This window comes from Lipotes vexillifer, unplaced genomic scaffold, assembly GCF_000442215.2.
Source record: "Lipotes vexillifer unplaced genomic scaffold, Lipotes_vexillifer_v1.1 scaffold410, whole genome shotgun sequence".
NCBI lineage: Eukaryota > Metazoa > Chordata > Mammalia > Artiodactyla > Lipotidae > Lipotes > Lipotes vexillifer.
The window spans coordinates 1,930,470-1,952,400 of record NW_006794028.1 but is presented as its reverse complement, the minus strand read 5'-3'; the positions used below and the strand labels follow the sequence as shown (position 1 = coordinate 1,952,400).

Sequence of the window (21,931 nt, the reverse complement as noted above, 5' to 3'; positions counted from 1 at the left end):
CTCTTTCCCGTTAAACCAGTTGGGCCCTGGGCGATGGTGGGAGAAATACAGGACTGACCGGAAATGAATGAAAATCAGGGGTCAAATTCTAGGGTACGTTTAACCTTTGCTCTGGTGCTTTTGGAGTGAAATTCTCAAGGCCAGGAACAGATGGCCTCTTGCACCCAAGCACTGTCTTTGACTTTCCCCCGGTGAGTCATAGGAGAAGCACCAACCTTTGCAAGTACCCCCTCTGGGTCCACAAAGTGGCATCGCTGCCTTTATGCCAGGCAGCTGCCCTGGGGAGACTAGACTGGCATCTCTGAAAGGAAAAGTTTTGTTCTCTTGTGTTTTGTTCTCAGTATGGCAGTGCCCTCTGGATTTAAAGTGAAGTGTGTGCCAGAGTTTTAAAAGGCATTTAATAATAATGCTTAGTCCCTTGGAAATATACTTTCCAATCTTCCCTTTATTTGTTATCTTTCAAGTTTTTGATAAATATGCACTTTGGAACGGAAAACCCTTTATGTGATGCCATAGTTTCAGGGACCAGTCAATCAATCCAGTTAGTCAGTCAATCATCTCATGTAATTTCTCCACACTTAACGGGAGATGTTGACTTAAGATAACCATAACTGTTTGGGGGGCAGAAAAATTATAATTTTAGGCTGTCAGGTACAGCAAGATGAAAGGCGTGGAAAATGGGGAAAGGTTAAATGGTGGCACAGATTTTCTTATCAAATATTGTTCTGTGGTTTGGTCTGGCCGAAATAGAGGATCTCCATGAGCTTAGCTAGCAGTTGGCAGTTGGGGGTAACGACACCTCCTGTGGTCCTCAGCAGCTTTACAGTAAGTCCCCTACACAGGAACCTTCAAGTTGTGAACTTTCAAAGATGCAAACATGTGTTTGCATGTCCAATCACGTCAGGCATGCATGAAATGGCAGCTTGCCCTCTGTCTCCTATTGCTGACAATCTTTCAGCTCTACCATCTCCCACCTCCTCTCCCCACCCCAATCAGTAACTCTTCTTGCCTGTTCACTCAGTACCCGCCCCAGTATGCCAGCTGTTGTACTGGACTACTGTACTTTTCAAGGGACTGTACTGTAAGATTAAAAATGTTTTCTTTATGTTTTTGTGTCTGTTTTTTATGTATTATTTGTGTGAAAAGTATTATAAACCTATTACAGTACAGTCCTAGATAGCCGACTGTGTTAGTTGGGTACCTAGGCTAACTTTGTTGGACTTAGGAATACCTTCTTGGAACGGAAGTCGTTCGTATGTAGGGGACTTCCTGTAATCAGGATGGAATTTGAAGTTCAACCGTTGTCTTTGTGGTCACTTGAACATGCACCTCTTTTTCTTTATTACAAATTATCTGAAGGAGAGAGCTCTGGCTTTTGTCATTTGTGAGTGTGAGGTCTAAGGTGAAGCTGTTTACCTCAAACCTTGGAATAGGCACATATTTTAAAAAGTAAAACCTGTGTGTGTTTTTCCATTTTCAGATCCTTTATTCAGTGCAGATTGCTTCATAAGTTTTTACATCAAAATCTGGAAGAGTTGGCTGCAGACCCTCTCCCCAAGAAGATGAAAGATTCTGTGGTGAGACATTTGTGTTGTATGATGTATGCAGGGGCACCACTTGACTTGGTGTGGAATAGACCATAAGCTGCCTGCCCAGTGTGGACCCTTTGAGCCTCTGGAGGGTGGATGCTGTGCACACCAGCCACAGGTGCTCACTTGGTCCTCAACTGATGCAGTTTGCCTGGATATTCAAATGAGCCCTGTTCAGACAATTCCGCCCACTGCTGGCCCCAAGCAGCAGGTGGGATGGGTGTGAAGAAAAGCTTGTCAATTAAACATTCAGCCAAACTGCATTCTTGATGTGCCCTGCCCACCCCCGTACCACTCCCCTCTCCACATCCTCGCCTTAGCCTCGTGCTGAGCTCAGGGAACTCTTTCCTGGGTCTTTTGGTTCAAGGTTGACATCTGGTAAATCCCTTGGGAGGGGCGCTTGGGCTGTAGACTTATGTCTGGGATGTTGCAGAAGGAGCCACTATATGGGTTGGAGCACAGGAGAGGAAAAGGAAGGAGGAAAAGAAGGAAGAAAGAAAGAAAGAAAGAAAAGGTTGTGAAAGAATGATGCTATTTCTCTGTTCACCAGGGAAATGGCTTGGAGCAGGTATATCTCTTTGGTATCAACTTCCAAACCTTAATAGTTTGAAAAGCAATGCTCATTGGTCACATAATCTCCCATTCGAGTACTGAGCTTGGAGCCGTCTGCTGTCTCCCAGCCATGCTTTTTCTGTATTTTTAAGAATGACAGATCAAAGGAAAAGCAGTTAATGGGCTATTGATTGCAAGCGCCTCTAGGAGCCATGTCTCATTTGTCCTCGTCTCCACAGTGTCTGTGCCTCATGCCTAGTGGATGCTCAGTACATTCCGTTGAATTTAGATGAGTTAAATTGCAATCCACCATTTTGAGACGATGTGCAAGACTCATAGCCAACATGATAGCATTTAAAAGAATTCATACTCAGGCGTCTGTGCCTTTGAGTGTGGTTACAATTCAAGCTAAAGCACTGAGGCTTGTCTGTCACCAAAGGGAATGAAAACACAAATCACTAGGAATAAGGGTTCGTTAACTGCTGAATTTAATTTTTTCCTTCTAGTTTTATTGAGGTATAATTGACATTCAGCACTGTGTAATTGTGTCATAAAGGCTGAGATACACTTGAAAGCAAGGTGTGAGGTGAAGCTTCCAGAGCTGATGAGATGGCAGATAACAGAGAAGACATTTGACATTCAAAAGTAGCATCAACAACCTGACCTCTAATATTTATAGCAGCAAACTTAGAGGGACGAGATCAAACTCACATACCCAGATCGATTTCTGTGAAAGTCCTGGGGGGCCCGAAGTCTACCCAAGAGTTTCCCACGGATATTTGAAAAAACTATCCCCACAAATGTTCCTTGATTTCATGAATGATGAAGATGCTTTCTCATTTATTGCAGTAAAAATAATGTATAAATTACAATGAAATCTGACAAGAAACTTGCCTAGCAGACATTTCATTAGCATGATGAGCCGTGATGGGTTAGGTGTTGCCTTACTTGGTTTTAATATACTTTGAAATGCTTTGTACCATGTAGAGCACATGACTTGTAGGTGATTTAATATGATGTGTGTGTTCATCTCTCTGAAAAGTCTTCTCATCTAATTATAATGTTTTCACGAGGCTCAGCTTTTACATTTTGTTGTATAATACCTTTTATGTCATCGTGCAGGGATGAAATTTCCCTCCTTGTTTCTGATTTTGTTTCTTTATGTCTCTGGCTCTCTTATTCTCTCTTTGTCTCTCTCTCTCCCTGTCTCTGTCTCTCTTCCCTTACGTTTTAGTTTATATGAGAAACCTCTAGGGAGCCTCATTTGATCTGTTTTCCAGCCCTTCCTTCTATTCTGATTCACTTGGCCTGGGGCAGGGCCTGGGGATCTGCATATTTATGAGACTGTCCACCCAGGTGATTCTGTTCAGGGGACCCACAGACTGTGCTTTAAGGGACATTGATCTAGAAATGGAGTTAACCAGAGCTCTGTCAGTGGGTTTATTCTATATGAGCGACACAGGTTATGCACACAAAGTTTATTACCACAGTTCAACGGTTAATAAAAATATAAACTTTCCACTAGTGGTTTGCCAGGTTAGTTGTTTTCCATATGCCTTATTAGCATGGTCTTTCCGTTTGTACCCTCACTCATTTTCATCACTTTCAATGTTTTTTTTTTTTAATAGATCTTTATTGGAGTATAATTGCTTCACAATACCGTGTCAGATTCTGTTGCACAACAAAGTGAATCAGCCATATGCATACACATGTCCCCATATCCCCTCCCTCTTGAGCCTCCCTCCCACCCTCCCTATCCCACCCCTCTAGGTCATTGCAAAGCACCGAGCTGATCTCCCTGTGCTATGCTGCTGCTTCCCACTAGCTAACTATTGCATTCAGATTTGTTACTTTCATTGTATCTAGAGACAAACAAACAAACAAAATTAATTCTTATCTGTATTATTCAGACAGCTTCTTTTAAACAATTGGTTGTATCACATAGATTTTTCCAGCCCCATGCTGTCTAAATCTACTGGGTGTGTAGTGTTGGATCAGGGCTTCTTAAACTTCTTTTTAGGGTTGGAGCATGAAGTGTTACATAAAATGCCACAGTGGGTTTAAAACATTCTGTGTACTAAGAGCTAATAGAGTTATTAGCTAAACATGCATGGGTTTATCATTAAAATAGGCAACAAAACATTAATTTTATTGAATAGTGTTTTAGAAATTCTGGCTAATGTTAAGTCCTGAAAGAGAAAGAAGTGTAGATTACATTATCACGTATGTATAGAATGAATAGAAAAGTTTATTGAAGTCGGCTGTGATTAATAAGAGCATTCATAAATACCACCAGAGACAAAAAAAATCAGAAAAACAAGAGCGTTCTAACATATCAGAAATAACCATAGAAGATATAACGAAAGCATGATTGAACTCACGATAGCAACAAAATATATGAGTTGACGATAGAATGACTTTAACAAGTAGTGTCAGAAGTAAAGAAAGCTACAGCAGTCTATTAAAATGTAAATGAAGTTCTGAATAAGTGGTGATAAACAGACATAACCTGATTTTGTATGGGAAGGCTGAAATTTCTTAAACGCCAATTCTTTCTAATAAATTTATAGGTTTACTATAGTTCAAGACAGTTCTGAAGGAATTATATTCACAACTTGGGGAAATAATTCTAAGGTTCATTTAGAAGTATAGCAGTTAATAATAGCTTTAAAAATCTGAAAAAGAAGAATAAGAAAGAGGAACTTAGCACTTTGAGGTTGAAAGTACATTATAAAGATTGAGTAATCAGGAAAAAATATGAGACTCATCCAAGATTAGAGAATGGGGTTAGTGAGTCAGTAAAACACAGAAAAGAGACAAATTATTTATATGAATGTATTATGTGAAAATTAAATGTCACAATCAAGAGTTGATTATTCAGTGTATGGTGCTGAGGTAGTTCTTTAGTAGTGGGATGTGAAAAAGAATTTCATGTGCTAATCCCTCCCCAGACACCAAGTTAGAGAGAGGGAAGGAGAGTCCAAATGATACTTTTCCATCTCTGGTATATTAAGTTATTATAACCAAACTCTGCTGATTAATACTGAAAATTCTGAATAAAATACAAAAAAGTCTTTCTTAGGAGGATGGCATTAACAGATACACACTACTATACATAAAATAGATAATAAACAAGGACCTACTGTAGAGCACAGGGAACTCTACTCAATACTTTGTAATAATTTATAAGTGAAGAAATCCGAAAAAAAATACATATATACATATATGAATCACTTTGCTGTACACCTGAGATTAGCATGACATTGTAAATCAACTATAGTTCAATAAAATAAAATGAAAAAAATCTTTCTTAAATGTGACAAAAAACTGACAAAATAATAAGGAATTATCAAGTCAGAATTTAAGTGAAAAAGGGAACCTTCACATCTGCCTAACCAGGGGACCTTGAGCCTTGGTTTTCAGCCCTCCAACTGTGGGGAAGAGAAATGAAAGCCCAAGCCTGCCAAAGTGGGTGTCCAAGGGGAGACCATCTGCTCATCAAGCTGGGACACTAAGGGCCCACTCTCAGTGGAAGAGTGAACCAGAAGGAATCCATTCCACCCTCCTCAGTGCCAGGGGAATGCAAGCAAACTCGCTCCAAGGTTGAACAAAAGAATCATCTCCACTGATTTGCAGTACAGGTGCTAACATCTGGATGGTACAAACCCCCTCAATTTATGAATGTAGCTTAAAGTGGCCCCCAACTGGAAATACCTCATGACAAAAAAACAAAAACAAAAACACATGAATCCTCTCTAAAGGATTCCTTCCTCCTAGGTCTCTAAGCATTCCCAAAACCAATTTTCTAAGGGATATGAGCAGCTTTCAATAAAAAATTTAAAACTGCACAGAAAAACAAAGAACCAGCAGAAATAGGTTTGCAAACACTTCAGATATTGGAAGGATCAGATGTAGATTTGAAACAACTCTACTTACTGTGTTTAAAGAAATAAAAGCCTTAACATTTATAGACAACAGAAAATATATCAAATGATCCAGAATGTTTGAAAGAGAACCAGAGAGTCCTTCCTAAACAAACAAAATGAAGCAATTAAGGTAAACACACACACACACACACACACACACACACACACAGAGATTAGATACCTCTGAAGAGAGAATTAGTGAACTGAAAGATCAAGACAGAAGAAAGTATCCAGAATGCAACACTGATAGACAAAAAATTAGGAAATATGAAACAGAGATGCAGAGATGTGAAGGGTGGAGTAAGAAGATATAATATATATCTAATCAGAATTCCAGAAAAAAGGGAGAGAGACTGAAGCATAATGAATATTTGATGAGATAATATTTGACTATTTACCATAACTGATGAAAGACACTGATCAGAGATTTAAGAATTCTGGTGAATCATAAGCAGGATAAATTAAAGAAGAATCCACAATGAACAAAACATAGTGAGACTGCAGTACACCAAAGATACAGACCATCTTAAATTGGTTAAACAGAATGAACAGATTACATGCAAATGAATGACAGCCTCAATGCTCCGTTATCAAAAGCAATAGTAGAAACCGGAAGACAGCTTGATAGTTTGAAGTTCTGTAAAGCAAGTAACTGCCAAGCTAGAATTCTATGCCCAGTGAAAATATCTTTCAAGAATGAGGACAAAATAAAAACATTCTAGAAAAATGCTGAGAGATTCTCACTGAATGTAATTCTGAAGGACAGTGTTCAACAGAAAGTGATCTCAGATGGTCTAATTTGCAAGAAAGCACAAAGAGAAGAGAAAGTGGCAAATACATTAGTAAATCTAAAGTTTAACTGTATAAAACCGTAGTGAGTGTATGGTTGGCTTAAAAAATGTAAAGTAGAATTGAAATATGTGAGTACAATAACATACAAGTTTGGATGGGAGGAGAAATGGACTCTAAGACTTGAAAGTTCTTAGTAATGTCCAGAAGATGAATTAAAATATTGATTAAATTAGACTGTGATAAGTTAAGCCTGCATGTTGGATTGTCTAGTATAACTACTAAAGGAATAGAAACAAAGCATGTAAGTCATAGTATTTCTAGAGAATTAATTCAAAATATGAAAAAAGAATTAGGTGCAAAAAGATAACGATTGCAGCATACTTCATTAGGGTAAAAAATGGAAGGCAACCTAATATCTAGCAGTTAGGAAAAGTTTACATTCAGTTTCATTCACTAAATTAATACTTTGAGTGTCCACTATGACACTGTTTTGTGTATGTATGGGTATGTATGTGTATGGCATCACAAGATGGAAAATTGTTTAGCCAGTAAGATACTGTTAGTAAGTCTATACAATAATATTTATAATGGTTACAAAAGAAACTACTGTTGAAAAGGGTAGAAAATGATATGTACACTAAGATTAGACCTTTGTGAAACATTCATAGAAAAACCATATACATTTGTGTTTACAGCTAGAGCTATGCTTCAGCATCCAAAGGCAAAAATACTGGCCCAGAAAACACAGCAACAATCTCTGAGGTCCAGGTGTCTTTCAACGTTCCTTTAAAAAAATATTTTCAAGAATACAATTTTTGGAGCAAAATAATATCTGCTCTTTGGTGGCTGTAGGAAAAGAAGGAGTCACTTCCTTTTTATTTTGCTGATGTTACTTTCACCAGTAGAGAGTCATCTATATTTTTATTCATTGGCACAACGAGGAAAAAGCTCAGTAATTACCATCTGCCATCTTCTTTGGTGAGTCTGTTCAAAACTTCTGCCCATGTGCAGCTAGGAATGGGGTAGGGAAGAGTTGTTGGACTTCTTATTGATTAGTAAAGTTCTTTATGTATTATAGATAAAAGTCTTTTGTTGGATGTATGTTTTGCAAATGTTTTTTTTCCCCAAGCTTTGCCTTGCCTTGCCTTTTCATTCTATAACAAAGTCTTTTGAAGAACAGATGTTTTAAATTTTCATAAAATTCAATTTACGACTTTTTTCCTTTTATAATTCCAGCTTTTAGTGTCCTATTTACGAAAGCTTCGCCAAACCCAAGGTCACTAAGATTTCCTCTTATGTTTTCTTTGAAAAATTCGATAGAGTAACTTAGATTTATGAGGCAGGTTGAGTTAATTTTTGTATGTGATGTGAGGTAAGTGTAAAGGAGCTTTTTGTTGTTTTGATTTTGTAGATTGCTATTCAACTGCTCCAGAACCATTCGTTAAAAAGATTTATCCTCTACCTTATTTTGGGGAAAGGTGCCATTTTACCTTGACCTCTTTGTATTTTTTTTAAATAATTAATTTTATTTATTTATCTTTGGCTGCGTTGGGTCTTCGTTGCTGCGCAGGCTTTCTCTAGCTGTGGCGAGTGGGGACTACTCTTCATTGCAGCGCGCGGGCTTCTCATTGCGGTGGCTTCTCTTGTGGTGGAGCGTGGACTCTAGGCACGTGGCTTCAGTAGTTGTGGCACATGGGCTCAGTAGTTGTGACTCTTGGGCTCTAGAGCGCACACTCAGTAGTTGTGGTGCACAGGCTTAGTTGCTCCACGGCGTGTGGGATCTTCCTGGACTGGGGATTTGAACCCGTGTCTCCTGCATTGGTAGGCGGATTCTTAACCACTGTGCCACCAGGGAAGTCCCGACCTCTTTGTTTAAAATCAATTGGCTAATTTACATGTTGGTTTATTTATGGATGCTTTATTCTGTTCAGTTAACCTTGATGTATATTTTGTGCGAATACCATCAATACCTGATTACTGTAGTTTTGCACATATAAGTTCTTGCAGATATTGAATGTCCTCCAACTTTGTTCTTCTTTTTCAAAGTTGTCTTACTTAGTCTAGGTCCATTGCATTTCCAAATAAATTTTTGAATTAGCTTGCCAATTTGTACAGAAAAATCCTTTTAGAATTTTGATTAGGATTGCATTGACTCTGTAAATCAATTTGGTAAGAATTGATTCCTTAACAATATTGAATCCTCAAGTCCAAGAACATGGTATATCTCTCCATTTATTTCTTTAGTTTCTCTCAGCAATGTTTCATAGCTTTCAATGTACAGGTCTTGCATATTTTTTGTCATATTATCCCTAAATATTTCCTATTTTTGATGCTATTGTAAATGACCTTTAAAAAATTAAGTACATGAAAAATGCTTGACATTGGTAGCCATTGGAAAATGCAAATTAAAACCATAATTAGATACTGCTGTATCAAGCTTTCTTGACCTCACACTGTTGACACTGAGCCTGATAATTCTCTGTTGTCAGGGATCATCCTGAGCATTGTAGGCTGTTTAGCTGCATCCTGGGCCTCTACCCACCAGATGCCGGTAACACTCTTCCTCTACCCAAAATGTAACAAAAATGTCTCTTTCCAAATGTCCCTTGGGAGGTCAGATTGTCCCCAGTTGAGACAATTGTTGAGAGGCAGTGGTCGAGAACCACTGTACCATACAACCACTGGAATGGCTAAACTAAAAAATGCTGACTACACCAAGTGTGTATCCTCGTCAAGGATGCGAAGCAATTGGAACCCTCCAGACTGCCAGTGAGAATGTAAAATGGTTACAACAACTTTGGAAAATCATGTGGCAGTTTCTTAAAATGTTAAGCCTAAACCTACCATATGATCCAAACATTCTACTATTAGGTATTTACACAAGAGAAACAAAGCTATGTGTCCAGAAACAGGTCTGTGAATATTCATAGCAGTTTTATTTATAATAGCCCCAAACTGGGAACGACTCAGATGTCTATCCATGAGTGAATGGTTCAACACAGTGTGGGGTACATCCATACAGAGGAATATTATATAGCACCGAAAAGGAATGGACTATTGATACAGATAACACATGGATTAATCTCAGAATAATTATACTAGTGAGAGAAGCCAGACCAGAAAAGAATACATTGTCTACAGTTCTATTTATATAACACTCTAGGAAATGAAAACAAATTATAGTGATGGAGCAGGACAGTGTTTATCTGAGGATAGGTGAGGAGAGAAGAGAGAGATAGATTAGAAAAGGTCAGGAGAGGAAATTTGGGGTGTGTGTGATGAATATGCTAATTATCTTAATTATGGTGATGGTTTCATGGGGATATACCTAGGTCAAAAGTCATCAAATTGTATACCATATCTATATATGCACACACACACACACACACACACACACACACACACACACACACACACACACACACACACACACACACACACACACACACACACACAGGGTTTTTGTATGTCAATTATATCTCAATAGAGCTATTTAAAAATTACAACAAAGAAAAGAAATGGACAGAAAGGTAATAAATAGAGGCTGTATAAAGGTTTGTATTTACAAGGGATACTGATGACACTGACAAAAATCAGTGAACTTCCTGTATATCGTCCAACTTTGGGAAAAAAACTAAAAATAATCTGAGGTCATTCTCCCTATTGCTTTAAGAAACGTGCAAATGCAACGCTTCTCCCCCCAACACTTGCCCTGGTGGCCCACTGTTTTGCCTTTAAACAGGGATGAGTGGTCAATTAAAGATGACACAATTTTAAATTAGAATATTTGGGAAAATATGTATCTCCCTTTTGGATAAGCATTCAGCAATTTTTTTTTTTTTCTTTTGCGGTACACGGCCTCTCACTGTTGCGGCCTCTCCCGTTGCGGAGCACAGGCTCTGGACGCGCAGGCTCAGCGGCCATGGCTCACGGGCCCAGCCGCTCTGCAGCATGTGGGATCTTCCCGGACCGGGTCACGAATCCGTGTCCCCTGCATCGGCAGGCGGACTCTCAACCACTGTGCCACCAGGGAAGCCCAGCATTCAGCAATTTTTAAGTGACATAAACCACGTCAGTGAAAAATAGGAAATAAAAATTAGCATATCTCCACAGCCTAAAGATGCAGTGAATTACAGAACTTTCCTCCAGAAGGGTTTGGCCTTTTGTAAGCATTTGGGATGAAAGGAGATAACAAATTTTTGCCATTTACTAGTAGTAATTTTCAAGAACACTTCTGATCACAGAAATTTTATAGATTCAGAATTAAAAACCAATGATTTCCCCTGCTCAAAAATCAGATTACCATTACTAAGAATAAATCTAGAATTTGGTTTATCACTAGGATTCCTCATCTATTCAATACTTGTATGTGAATTGTAAACTTTTGAGATTGGAAATTCAAAACAACTTTAGCAGCTAATTGGTAATTGATGTTGAGAATGTATCTCTTCACTGTATTATTGATTATCCCAACCAAGCCTTGTTGATTTTTCATCACATGGTTCAGGCTGTTTTTATTCCATTTAAGCTGCTCTCCTGATTTCTTTCCATCACTTTGGATATCAGTTCAGTCAGAAAGCCAGCAGTTTGACTTGCAAGGAACGCCACATTTTAATTTTAGAGAGACAAGAAAAGAAAAAGGTCAGGGAGGAAATGTAGGTAAACGGATATACGGTTTGTACGGAAAGAAAAAAAGGGAGGATGTAGTGAAACAGAGGTGTATATTCTGTCTGATTTTCTGGTAGATAATATTCAAAACAGTTATTTAAGAGGCATAATTCCTTTTCAATACGATACATTGGTATATTTAATGATTTCAGAGTTTTCAAGTAACTGTGTGATACCTTAAAATGTTCAGTAATTGTGTACTGCAGCTAATTGGTCTCTGAAGAGAGGAGAAATTTGATGATCCCTTAAGGTTCCTTTTAGCTCTGTCAGTCAGCAATCTTGTACCCTGTTCGAGCTAACACGCCTTCCTTCATATATCTGCACTATTAATAACATTCTTTGGTCTAACTTTGCTTTGTTTCCCTACTGCCTGCTCACACCACGATTTTGCATGATGGAAAATTATTATCAAGTTACCGACATTTCATTTTCTGTATATGTGTACATAATATAAATATACTTCAATTATTTGGAAATGGCCTTTACCCAATTTGACTGGTGAATTAAAATGTAAAATCTATTCTGGGCCGAAGTAATAGGTAAACGTATAAGAGGCCTCTGTTCGGCATACCCAGGCTGTGCACATGTTAAAACATAAGCCATGCCAAAGGCAAGTAGAGATGATTTGCACTTTACCCTCCTTTATCACACCTGGGCATGTTGCATCTGATCTGCTCGTAGAGAAGAAACTTATGCCTCTTCCACGGGTTAGAAAACCTTTCTTCTCTCCCTGGCTAGCGGATGGAGGCATTGCAGTCTGCATTTCCTCTTCCTCACCCTCTGCCTTAGTTTCTCTGATATTCCCCAAACAGGAGGTGGCAAATAGTCCATCCAGTGTGTGCCATTGGGAATTGATCAGGTAAGTGATGTGCTGCAGGTGTAGTTTATCCAGGGTCAGGATCCTGTCCCCTGATTTACCTGGTCACCCAGAATAGCTGAGAGAAACACAGAAGAGCAAACTGTACCCTTGTTTTCTGTTTACAGAAGGATATCTTAAAATCGGATCTCATCATCTGCTCGGTGGCTGCCATTCTGTCCTTTGCGGTCAGTGCCAGCACTGTGTTCCTGTCCTTGCGAGTATGTATCCATGTGGCTCTGCACTCTTACCCCCTCCTTATTCTCTGTAATAAACAAAGCCCACTGTGCAGCTCCAGACTATTGACGGGATGGTGGAACCAGGGGAAGTACAGAAAAGGCCAGTTGAGGGCTTGAAGGGATATATCCAGATGTGCTACGAGTTATGTCCAAGAGGAGCTTTGATCCACATCACAGAGTGCATTCGTGCCCTTTCTGTTTCCCCACCTGGGGGGTTGTTTTGTTTGCGCATTTCGTGGAATCCACCGTGAGGACAGTCAGCAGTAGTAAGACAGGCTCCCGACTCACTACTACGAGCAGAGAAGGGAGGACTCACCGTCAGGAGTGAGACGGAGGTCACGGAGCCAAAAAGATTATTGGACCATAATTTTCAGTTGGAAAAACAAAATTAGAGTGCTCCAGATGGGACTCTGGCTGAAGGTGCTTGCAGACAGTTGATGTCTCACTTGCCTTTCAATGAGGAAAAGTCTGTTAGCTAAATCTGTTATTCTCCATCCCTTCTTTATAAAAAAAAATAACAAAACATAAGAAAACTTTTTCTCATGGGCAGAATGTCTCAGTCTCTTCTCCACCCTGTCTCAGTGGTTCTCAACACAGAGATCAACTTCCTGCGATATGGGAGAAATTTTCAGAGGCCTGAAGCAAGAACCTGGTTTGGCTGTGTACGCCTTAGGAGAAGCAGGGAGGGAGGACAGTGTTCCGTGTTCTTTGCGGGCACCCCTCCCCGTCCTTCAGGCTGCACACTGACTCTTACCCTCTTGTGTCGCAGCCGTTTCTCAGCATCGTGCTGTTTGCCCTGGCTGGCACTGTGGGGTTTGTAACCCACTACCTGCTCCCACAGCTCCGCAAGCATCACCCGTGGATGTGGATTTCACACCCCGTCCTTAAAAACAAAGAGTATCGGCAGCGGGAAGTGAGAGGTTAGTAAAATATCTCTCATAAAAATGTGATGTAGCGGGTGGCATCCTTTGCAGGGAGGGTGTGCACAGCGGTGTGAATGCACTTCATGCCACGGAACTGTACCCTTAAACATGGTGACAGCGGTACATGTTACATTATGTATGTTTCACCACAATAAAAAAAGGAGAGTGTGTGTACCTTGGAGTGTACATATTCCCAGAACAAGAAAGTTGAAGTGGGGTGAATTAGAAGTATATTTTCTAAAAATGATTGGGTATTATTATTGAGGAAAAATTAATTTATGTCACTCAGACTGTAACCGCAAGTGGGGTCTGGCTGCTCGCTGCTCCAAAGCCAATAAAGAGGCCAGGCTGGTGGAAAGGAAAGTTTGCTTTATTTTGGATGCCGGTGACCGGGTGTGGGGGTGGATGCCCGTCCAAAGGCCAGCTCCCCTGCACTGGCAACCAGGGGTCAGGAGCTTCTATAGGTGGAGGGAGGGGGCTACATGCAGAAACAGCACAGTCAGCTCTGACCGTCATCTTGAAATTGGTCATCGGTGGTCTGACCAGCGTCATCTTGATTGTTTTAGGTGCAGTTAGTCTGCAGTTCCGGGGTCGGTTTGTCTCTATTGCTTTGAGGCCAGTTCTCGGAATTGTGGCTGCTTATGTCATGGCATCTTGTAGTTAACCTCTTCCACCTGGTGAGGGTTTCAGTATCTACAAGACAGCTCACAGGATACGGCTCAGAGTATGATCTTTAGCCCTTGAGGAGGGACTAAAGGTCCTTAACTTTGCTTAATGACTGAACTATTATTACTTAGTCTTGTTTTCCTTTGCTTCTGTATTTGCTCACTTCTCTGATTAAACTTATTCGTTGGCTAAGTTTTTCCACAGACAGAAGGCAGGCAGAGGACATGGGCTGGGGGGGGGAAAGACCGTAGGGTCCTGCTCCATTTCAAGACCTGAAGTTTTTGTTGTTCCAGCTTCAGCTGACTGGGGACCAAGAATAGCATCACTTGACCACCCTTTCACCCTCCACAAAGCCAGGGCAGGGATGTAGCAGAGGCTGACCTTTGAATTTTGCTCACTGAACCCTTGAATTTTGTTGAACTTGCTTTGCTCACCTAGAACTAGACTCACACACAGACCTGTACTTGATTGACTTAGCAGTTCCCTGGGCTGAGTCAGGCCACCATCAAGTAGTAGCCTGGTAACCCCGACAGTGTTTGAGCTTCTAAATAAAAAAACTCAGGAACTTCTCTTGCTCGGTCTCCCCAGCCTCTGTGATTGAACAGATGGCAGAAGGATTGATTTATCGCCATTTTCAGGTGTATCGGTCGCAGTTGATGGCTATAGTTGATAACTAGCTCATGTTAAACGAGGTGTCATCTGTACCTCCAAGAATGAGGGGATGTGAATAGCACCACGGTTTGCTGACTCACAGGAATGTACTGGGCTCTGCCAGGTTTGTCATCACTAACTTCAGTGGACTAGTGTGACCAAAGTAAAAGGGCAGAGGGAAATTAATTAAAAACAAAACAAAACAAAGAAGCAAAAGAGTCACTTACGATGCTGTCAGGAATAGAGAGGGCTTCTTCAAGGAACATGTCTGGGTGGCTACCAGGAGCTGCCTTAATTTGAAACAGCCAAATCAGTAAAGCGGGGTTTTGCTTAGACATGGCCTGATGGACCTGCTGCCAGCATAGGGTTTAGAAGGTGGCGGAGGGCAGCTGAGATTGCTCTACCCTCAGAGGATTGCTTTTCCCACCTACGACACCAGGTACTCGCCAAAGATCAAGCTGCATGATATGGTTCTTTTTTTTTGTTTTTTTAATTTTCCTGTTTAAAATTTTTTTTTAAACAGACAACGGGAGTATTTATTTTTTGCTCTGTTGGGTCTTCGTTTCTGTGCGAGGGCTTCCTCTAGTTGTGGCAAGTGGGGGCCCCTCTTGTTGCGGAGCACAGGCTCCAGACGCGGTGCTCGCGGTGCACGGGCCTCTCACTGGGGTGGCCTCGCGGTGCACGGGCCTCTCACTATGGTGGCCTCGCGGCGCACGGGCCTCTCACTATGGGGGCCTCTCTTGTTGCGGAGCACAGGCTCCAGACGCGCAGGCTCAGTAGTTGTGGCTCACGGGCCCAGTGGCTCCGCGGCATGTGGGATCTTCCCAGACCAGGGCTCGAACCTGTGTCCCCTGCATTGGCAGGCAGATTCTCAACCACTGCGCCACCAGGGAAGCCCCCATAATATGGTTTGTAAATGCTGTGTTCAATGTTGGGTGCCACTTAAATGCAAATTATTATCAGTATTATAAAAACGGAAGGAAGATAGACTTAGAGCAGGCGCAGTTGATATTAGTCAGTTCATTTTTCAGCCCACTTAAAGGGAAAGGTCCATTCTTGTGGGTCAGTAGAGCAGCCTGAAGAAAAGACCAGTTTCTGCAGAACTTCTGCAATGTTGGGGTCACATTTCCCTTTCACTGTCTTAACATTTAGAAAGACTAAGTTGCAGTGAAGTTAGTGGAATATTGTTTTGGCATCATTGGTAAGCAGTTGATGGGGATTTGAGGTAAGATGCTGACTCAGGAAACGGCATATCTGTATCTATAGCATCTGTATCTGTGCCTAGATATTTAAGGGTGAGGACAGAGAAGTTGTCAAATTAAGAGAAAGGAAACTAAGACAGATCAGGCGTGGGCTCTCCTTATGGTGGCAATTCAGAGTGTGGAATTCAACACTGAAAGGTAAGAGTGGGCAGTTGAATACTTGGGATTTGTGTGTGTGTGTGAGCGCGATTGTTTTTTTTTCGCTGAATCTAACAGAACCCAGTCTAAATTAGAATCATTTAGATGCTGAAATTCTGAATGACCTTTCAGTACAAGATTCAAGAACAAGAAAGGAGAGTGTGTTTGTATGTTGACTTCCCCTCTCGGAGGAGCGAGTGAGAGGGCAGCTCTGGGCCTCTGTCCTGTAGGGTGGGCAGGAGACGTTCACCCCTGGTACCACGGGCTCCAGCAGAGGCTTGGTGGGTGTTTCTCACTTGCCTACATTAGCTGTTCATAAGCTACCTGAAGTCTAGCCAAGAGTAATAGATTTGACAAATTAGGCCCGTAATGAAAAACAGATTGCATTTCAAAATTATGTGTGTTGGAAGGAAAATCCAAATACTTACAATGTGTTAGTATGAACTTGTTGAAGACCCCTTACCCGTTTTGGTATCATCCACAGCCTAAGTTTCCTTTCCTCCTCTTCCTGCCCACCTTTCTGCCTTTTTAGCTATTTCACTCTTTCTTTCTTCTACTAGCAAGAAAACATGCACGGGAAATTCAAGCCGATCATATACCTTTAATGTGAACATATGCCAAATCTTCTTTCTCATATGATCCCACAATATTTTGGAAAAGAAGAGCAGAGCAGGGCCGGCAGGTCTGTGGTTACCACTGTGATCCCTGGTCCAGAGGCAGACATCGCTACCAATTGGAATTGGTGTATAAGATGAGGCATGTGTGCTGTGTCTCTGTCTCAGAGTTCATAGAATCCTATCCCACCACTTTACGTAGGAGGAAACTGACACCCAGAGACATCAAGGGATGTTAACTAGGGTTCCACTAAGTTGGTGGCCAATGAGCGACCAGAACCCAGGTGACCTCACTCCCTCCGGTAGGATGCTCGTCCTCCTCCCCACGCTGCTCTCAGTGCGGTGGGAAGATCGCGTGCAACTTGCACATGGCCCTCAGACTGCTCTTACCATCGCTACCCCAAAGAACCACATCACTGCACTGGGTCCCGTAGAGTTAAACACGCCCATAGTCCAGTGCTAACGCTAGAAAGCTTTAATCCCTGGTTTGAAACAGACTCACCACCATAAATTCTGAACATTCCTGTGGTTTCTCAAACACACCACATTCTCCCACTACCTTCTCTTTGCTGTTCCCTGTGCCTGGGATGCTTTTCTTAAGTTTCCCTAGACTCAGGCCAGGTAACTCATCTTTCAGGTCTCTGTTCAAAAATCAATCCCCCCCTGCCGAGGTCCATCCCTGACCACCTAGACCAGAGTAACTTCCCAGCTGCTCCCCTGAGCCTCCTTTTCCAGCATATTCTCTACAGTGACTCTGAGCAATACATCTGCTTGCTCACGCTGGACCCCCAGTGTTTGTACTTAACTTAAATCTCATCAGCCCTACATTTGCAAGAACAGACTTTAAACTTGGGGCGTATACTTTCTTTCAGTTTTACTTTCCTGTCTGCATGCCTCTGAAATACAATTTTACTTGACATGTAAAATTACTTGGAGATACAAAATTAATTTTGATATAAAATTCAGACTATGATAAAATGGAACTGTGTTGCAACTCGAAAGACTGTGAATGGAAATATCTTTTTGAGCCAGTTCATTTCTTTATTTTTGAGACTAATTTAAGTAAACCTTATCTCATCTTAGCCCCAGCAAGGTGTTTCACCAATATTTAAGCTAAAAGAATAAAATTGTAGGAATCATAGTACAGTTCAGCAGTCAAATGAACGATGGTGGTGATGTGGGTGTAACTGAGTTATACTAATGGGTATGCGTGAAGTTGCTTTTTTTATTGTTCTATTCCCCCACCGATCTAAGCAAATCGTGCTGAAAATAGCAGAGTAGACACCACTACAGATGGCACCATATTAGTCAAGGAAGCAACTTTTGAGACTCACTGTTTAAGGAGCACTGGGTTTTTAGAAAATAAAGCAAATCTGTTATCCTGAATTATGATGATGATTCTAGAAAAATGACTTTATTTATTGGCACCTGTTGTAAAAGAATAAGAAGTTGGGTCTGTTTGAAAAATTTTTTTTTCTAAGAACTTTCCAAAGGCATTATGTTATTTTGAAAGGGAATAATGGAGTTGGGTCCCATTTTCACATAGTCCCCCAAGAAGTAATTTCTGTAATATTATCATTCTTGGCTCCTGAGAATTTAAGAAAAGTTGAAATGATCTGATTCGATGGCCATACTCTTACCATAAAAGTGGGTCTTAATGGGGTTAAAAGAGATTGAGATATAAAATAAGTTCATTATCGGCATTCACTTGTTTACTTATTTATTCACTCAGAAAATGCTTGTGAAGATACTATTCATTGAGAAGATAATTACACAAAGGAACTTATTTACAAGATAGAAACAGACTCACAGACTTAGAAAACAAATTTAGGGTTACCAAAGGGGAAAGGTGTAGGGGGGAGGGATAAATTAGGAGTTTAGGATTAACATATACACACTACTGCATATAAAATAGGTAACCAACAAGGATCTACTATGTAGCACAGGGAACTCTACTCAGTATCCTATAATAACGTACATGGGAAGAAAATCTGAAAAATTATATATATATATATATATATATATATATATATATATATATATATATGTATGTATGTATGTATAACCGAATCACTTTACTGTACACTTGAAACTAACACAGCATTGTAAACCAACTATACTCCAATATAAAGTAAAAATATCAAAAGAGAAAGAAAATAATTATTGAGTTCCTACCTGATGCCAAACCAGTGATCCAGTGAGATAGGTTGACTAAGATGTGGTTTCTGTCACCAAAGAGTTTCTGACCTAGTGAACAAAGCTAGGGCTGTGCTTGAAAAGAAGACCCATGATTGCTACACACAGAGTGATGAAGGGTCAGCACTGCGCTCAACCATGCAGCAAATACAAAGAAGTAGAAGGTCCAGTGAAGAGGTTACAGTTAACTTCATGTTCATTGGTCAAGCTTTTCCAGCTGGTTGGTTGTGCACAAAAAATGGAAGTAAATGAGATTTTATAACTAAATGTTGAATTAATGTCTGCTGCATAGTAGCTGTTTAATAATATTGATTGATTGAATGAATGAATGAATGATTAGTGCCTTGTAAATCTACTGAAGAAAGAGTTCCCTGTAGACAGGAAAAGCCTGGAGGTAAAGGCTTATTTGAAGGACTCCAGTCTATGTGTACGATAAGATACATACACAGAGTCTCATCCCTCTGCCAAAAATGGTTGCTGAAAAAGCTTAAGCGATAATTTTTGGATACATTAGAATAAGTGGATAAAAGATGATAGAAATTACTGAACATATCAACTGAAAAATCTCATTTAAACTGTAATTTCACCATATTCACTATTATAAAACTAATTCACAAGTGAGTCCTGAATTTGTAATTCTTAAATGTAATGTACTTTGCATTTTAGCAAATCTTGCCTGTTGATTTGCAGATAGACTGGTTTCCGCATGGGAAAGCCACGGTTCTGACAGATATTGCTTTTTCTAATGTGTTTTACATTTATGTCAAAGTAATACATAGTGTTAAGAACCAAAGAGAACAAGTTGTAATGAAAAGCAGCAGACCCTGGTCCCGCTCTCCAGGAAAAATTGCTTTCTACTTTAGGTATTTCTTCTGGTATTTACCATAATTCTTCTAAATAATGTGCCTATTCTTCTATTTCTTGATATTTCAAATTTTCATGTCTACTGGCTTCCTGTTATGAGAAATAAAGATTTATGTCGCTTATCTTCCCTCATACATTACATTTTCCCCTTCTCCCTCCCAATATAACTTTTGTTGAACACATACTCAGTTTTTTCCTATTCATGTATGTGTGTGTCCTATAGAAAGAATGTCGTACAGAAAGTCTAACTGTTGTTCACATCTAGTCCAGTAGTGTGCCGTGATTGCATTTCCTTTCTTGTTCAGGTTTCTGTTTTTGCATCTGCTAGCCTTTCCAATAACTATGTAAAATACCTCTCAGTTCAATTTTCCACCCAGGCAAACTTGTCAGATACTATATCTTGTTCCATCCCTTCCCCAACTCCCTCTGGAACTTGTTCCAACTGTTCTTTGTTTATTCCCTCTTTTTGAATGAAGCATATCCTCCAGTCACTCCAGGGAAAGGGTGAGTGGGAAGGAAACGTTTTGAGACTTCATGTATCTCAAAGTGTTTTCGTTCCACTTCGCACTTAATGGAGAGTTTGCAGTGTGTAGCTTGTTAGGGTGTGAACAGTTCTTTCAGAATTCTAAACTAACGTCCCATTGTTTTCTAGCTCTCACTGCTGCTGGTGAAAAGTCTGATGTCTCCCCAGCTCCTGGTCCTTTATATGGGACCAGATGTTCCCCTGAAGGAAGCTTTTGGAAAGTTCAGGAGGGGATTCAAGTGTCATGGCCCAGAGAACAGGCTCTGGAACAAAGCAGGGCTAGCTTTGTTTCCGAAGAGACGCAGGGCTAGCGTCTCTGTCCCACGCTAGTTGTGCTTAACTATTGTGATTCATCTATAACTGGGGGTTCCTACCACACAGATTTGTTGCGGAGTGAAATTAATCAAGATAATACATGTAGAGCATTTGGCAGAGTCCTTGGCAGGCAGAGTATACTCCGTAAGCACATCCTGTTCCTTCTCTTCCCCGGGATTCTGAAGTTCAGTCGCTTTGCACCTCCCTTTGTGTCTTGTTTCACCCATTGTGCTAGGCAGTAGGTGGCCCTTTATACTCTGGATGGACGTGTTCTGAAACTTTTGTTGGCAGGTGATAGGACTCCCTGAATGACTTAGTTCACAGAATTTCCATGGAGATGAACTCCAACCTGATAATACATGTAAAAATCCTTTGCAATGTATATAGCACTAGGGAAAGGAATGCGGCGTAACAGGCATTGTCTGATTTTAGCAACTAATGGCTGTGCTGGGGTCTTTGGGAAGGTCTCATATTTGTGCGTGTGATGAGGAGATGCCGTAGTTCTGGGAAGAGGGATGTATTCCTTTCTCCTTTTGTCTCCCCACATAAAAAGATGCCAGCATCAGGACATCGTTAGGGACCTAGAAAACCCTCCAACGCCTCTTTATTTCGATGTGACTCAAATCGTTTGAAGCATGAACTGAACCAGTGCCAGCTGAGTGACAGTCTCACTTGCTACGATGCTTCTAGAGGAGAGAGTGTTCCCAGTGCCGAAGAAGTGGCTTAGAGCTGATGTGTCAGAAAATAGCCTGCCAGCTGGCAGGCCGCCTTATTTATTCGCACTGTTGTTATTATTTTCATGTGCCTTCTCGTCCTCTCCTTTTCTTTCCCTGCCTGCCAGCCTCTGCCCTCCTGCTCCACTGGGGAACTTATCTTTCTGTGTCACAGTCTCCACAAGCCTGGAGGGGGCTGCCGGGGACTGGCAGTGAAACCAGGCTTACGGGGCCGAGGGAGGCCTGCAGAAGCACAGGCCAACCTGGGGCGGCATTAAGAGGAAAAGGGTTTGGGGACAGGGCTCAGAGGTCAGTGGCCAACCTCACACTGCAGCTCTCTCTCCAGCAAGACATGGGGTTTTTTTTTTTTTTTTTTGCGGTATGTGGGCCTCTCACTGTTGTGGCCTCTCCCTCTCCGGACGCGCAGGCTCAGCGGCCACTGCC

At 40.9% G+C, this 21,931-nt stretch overlaps 1 protein-coding gene across 1 annotated transcript in view; it reads left to right on the top strand.

The window, feature by feature from the left end:
* Nucleotides 1–21,931, top strand: part of PCNX2 (pecanex 2) — a 277,088-nt gene that overhangs the window by 108,837 nt on the left and 146,320 nt on the right. Inside the window, exons 17-19 of the mRNA XM_007466993.1 lie at nt 1,481–1,577; nt 12,512–12,604; nt 13,392–13,542. Of these exons, the coding sequence (XP_007467055.1) occupies nt 1,481–1,577; nt 12,512–12,604; nt 13,392–13,542 (341 nt within the window). The remainder of the gene's footprint in view (nt 1–1,480; nt 1,578–12,511; nt 12,605–13,391; nt 13,543–21,931) is intronic.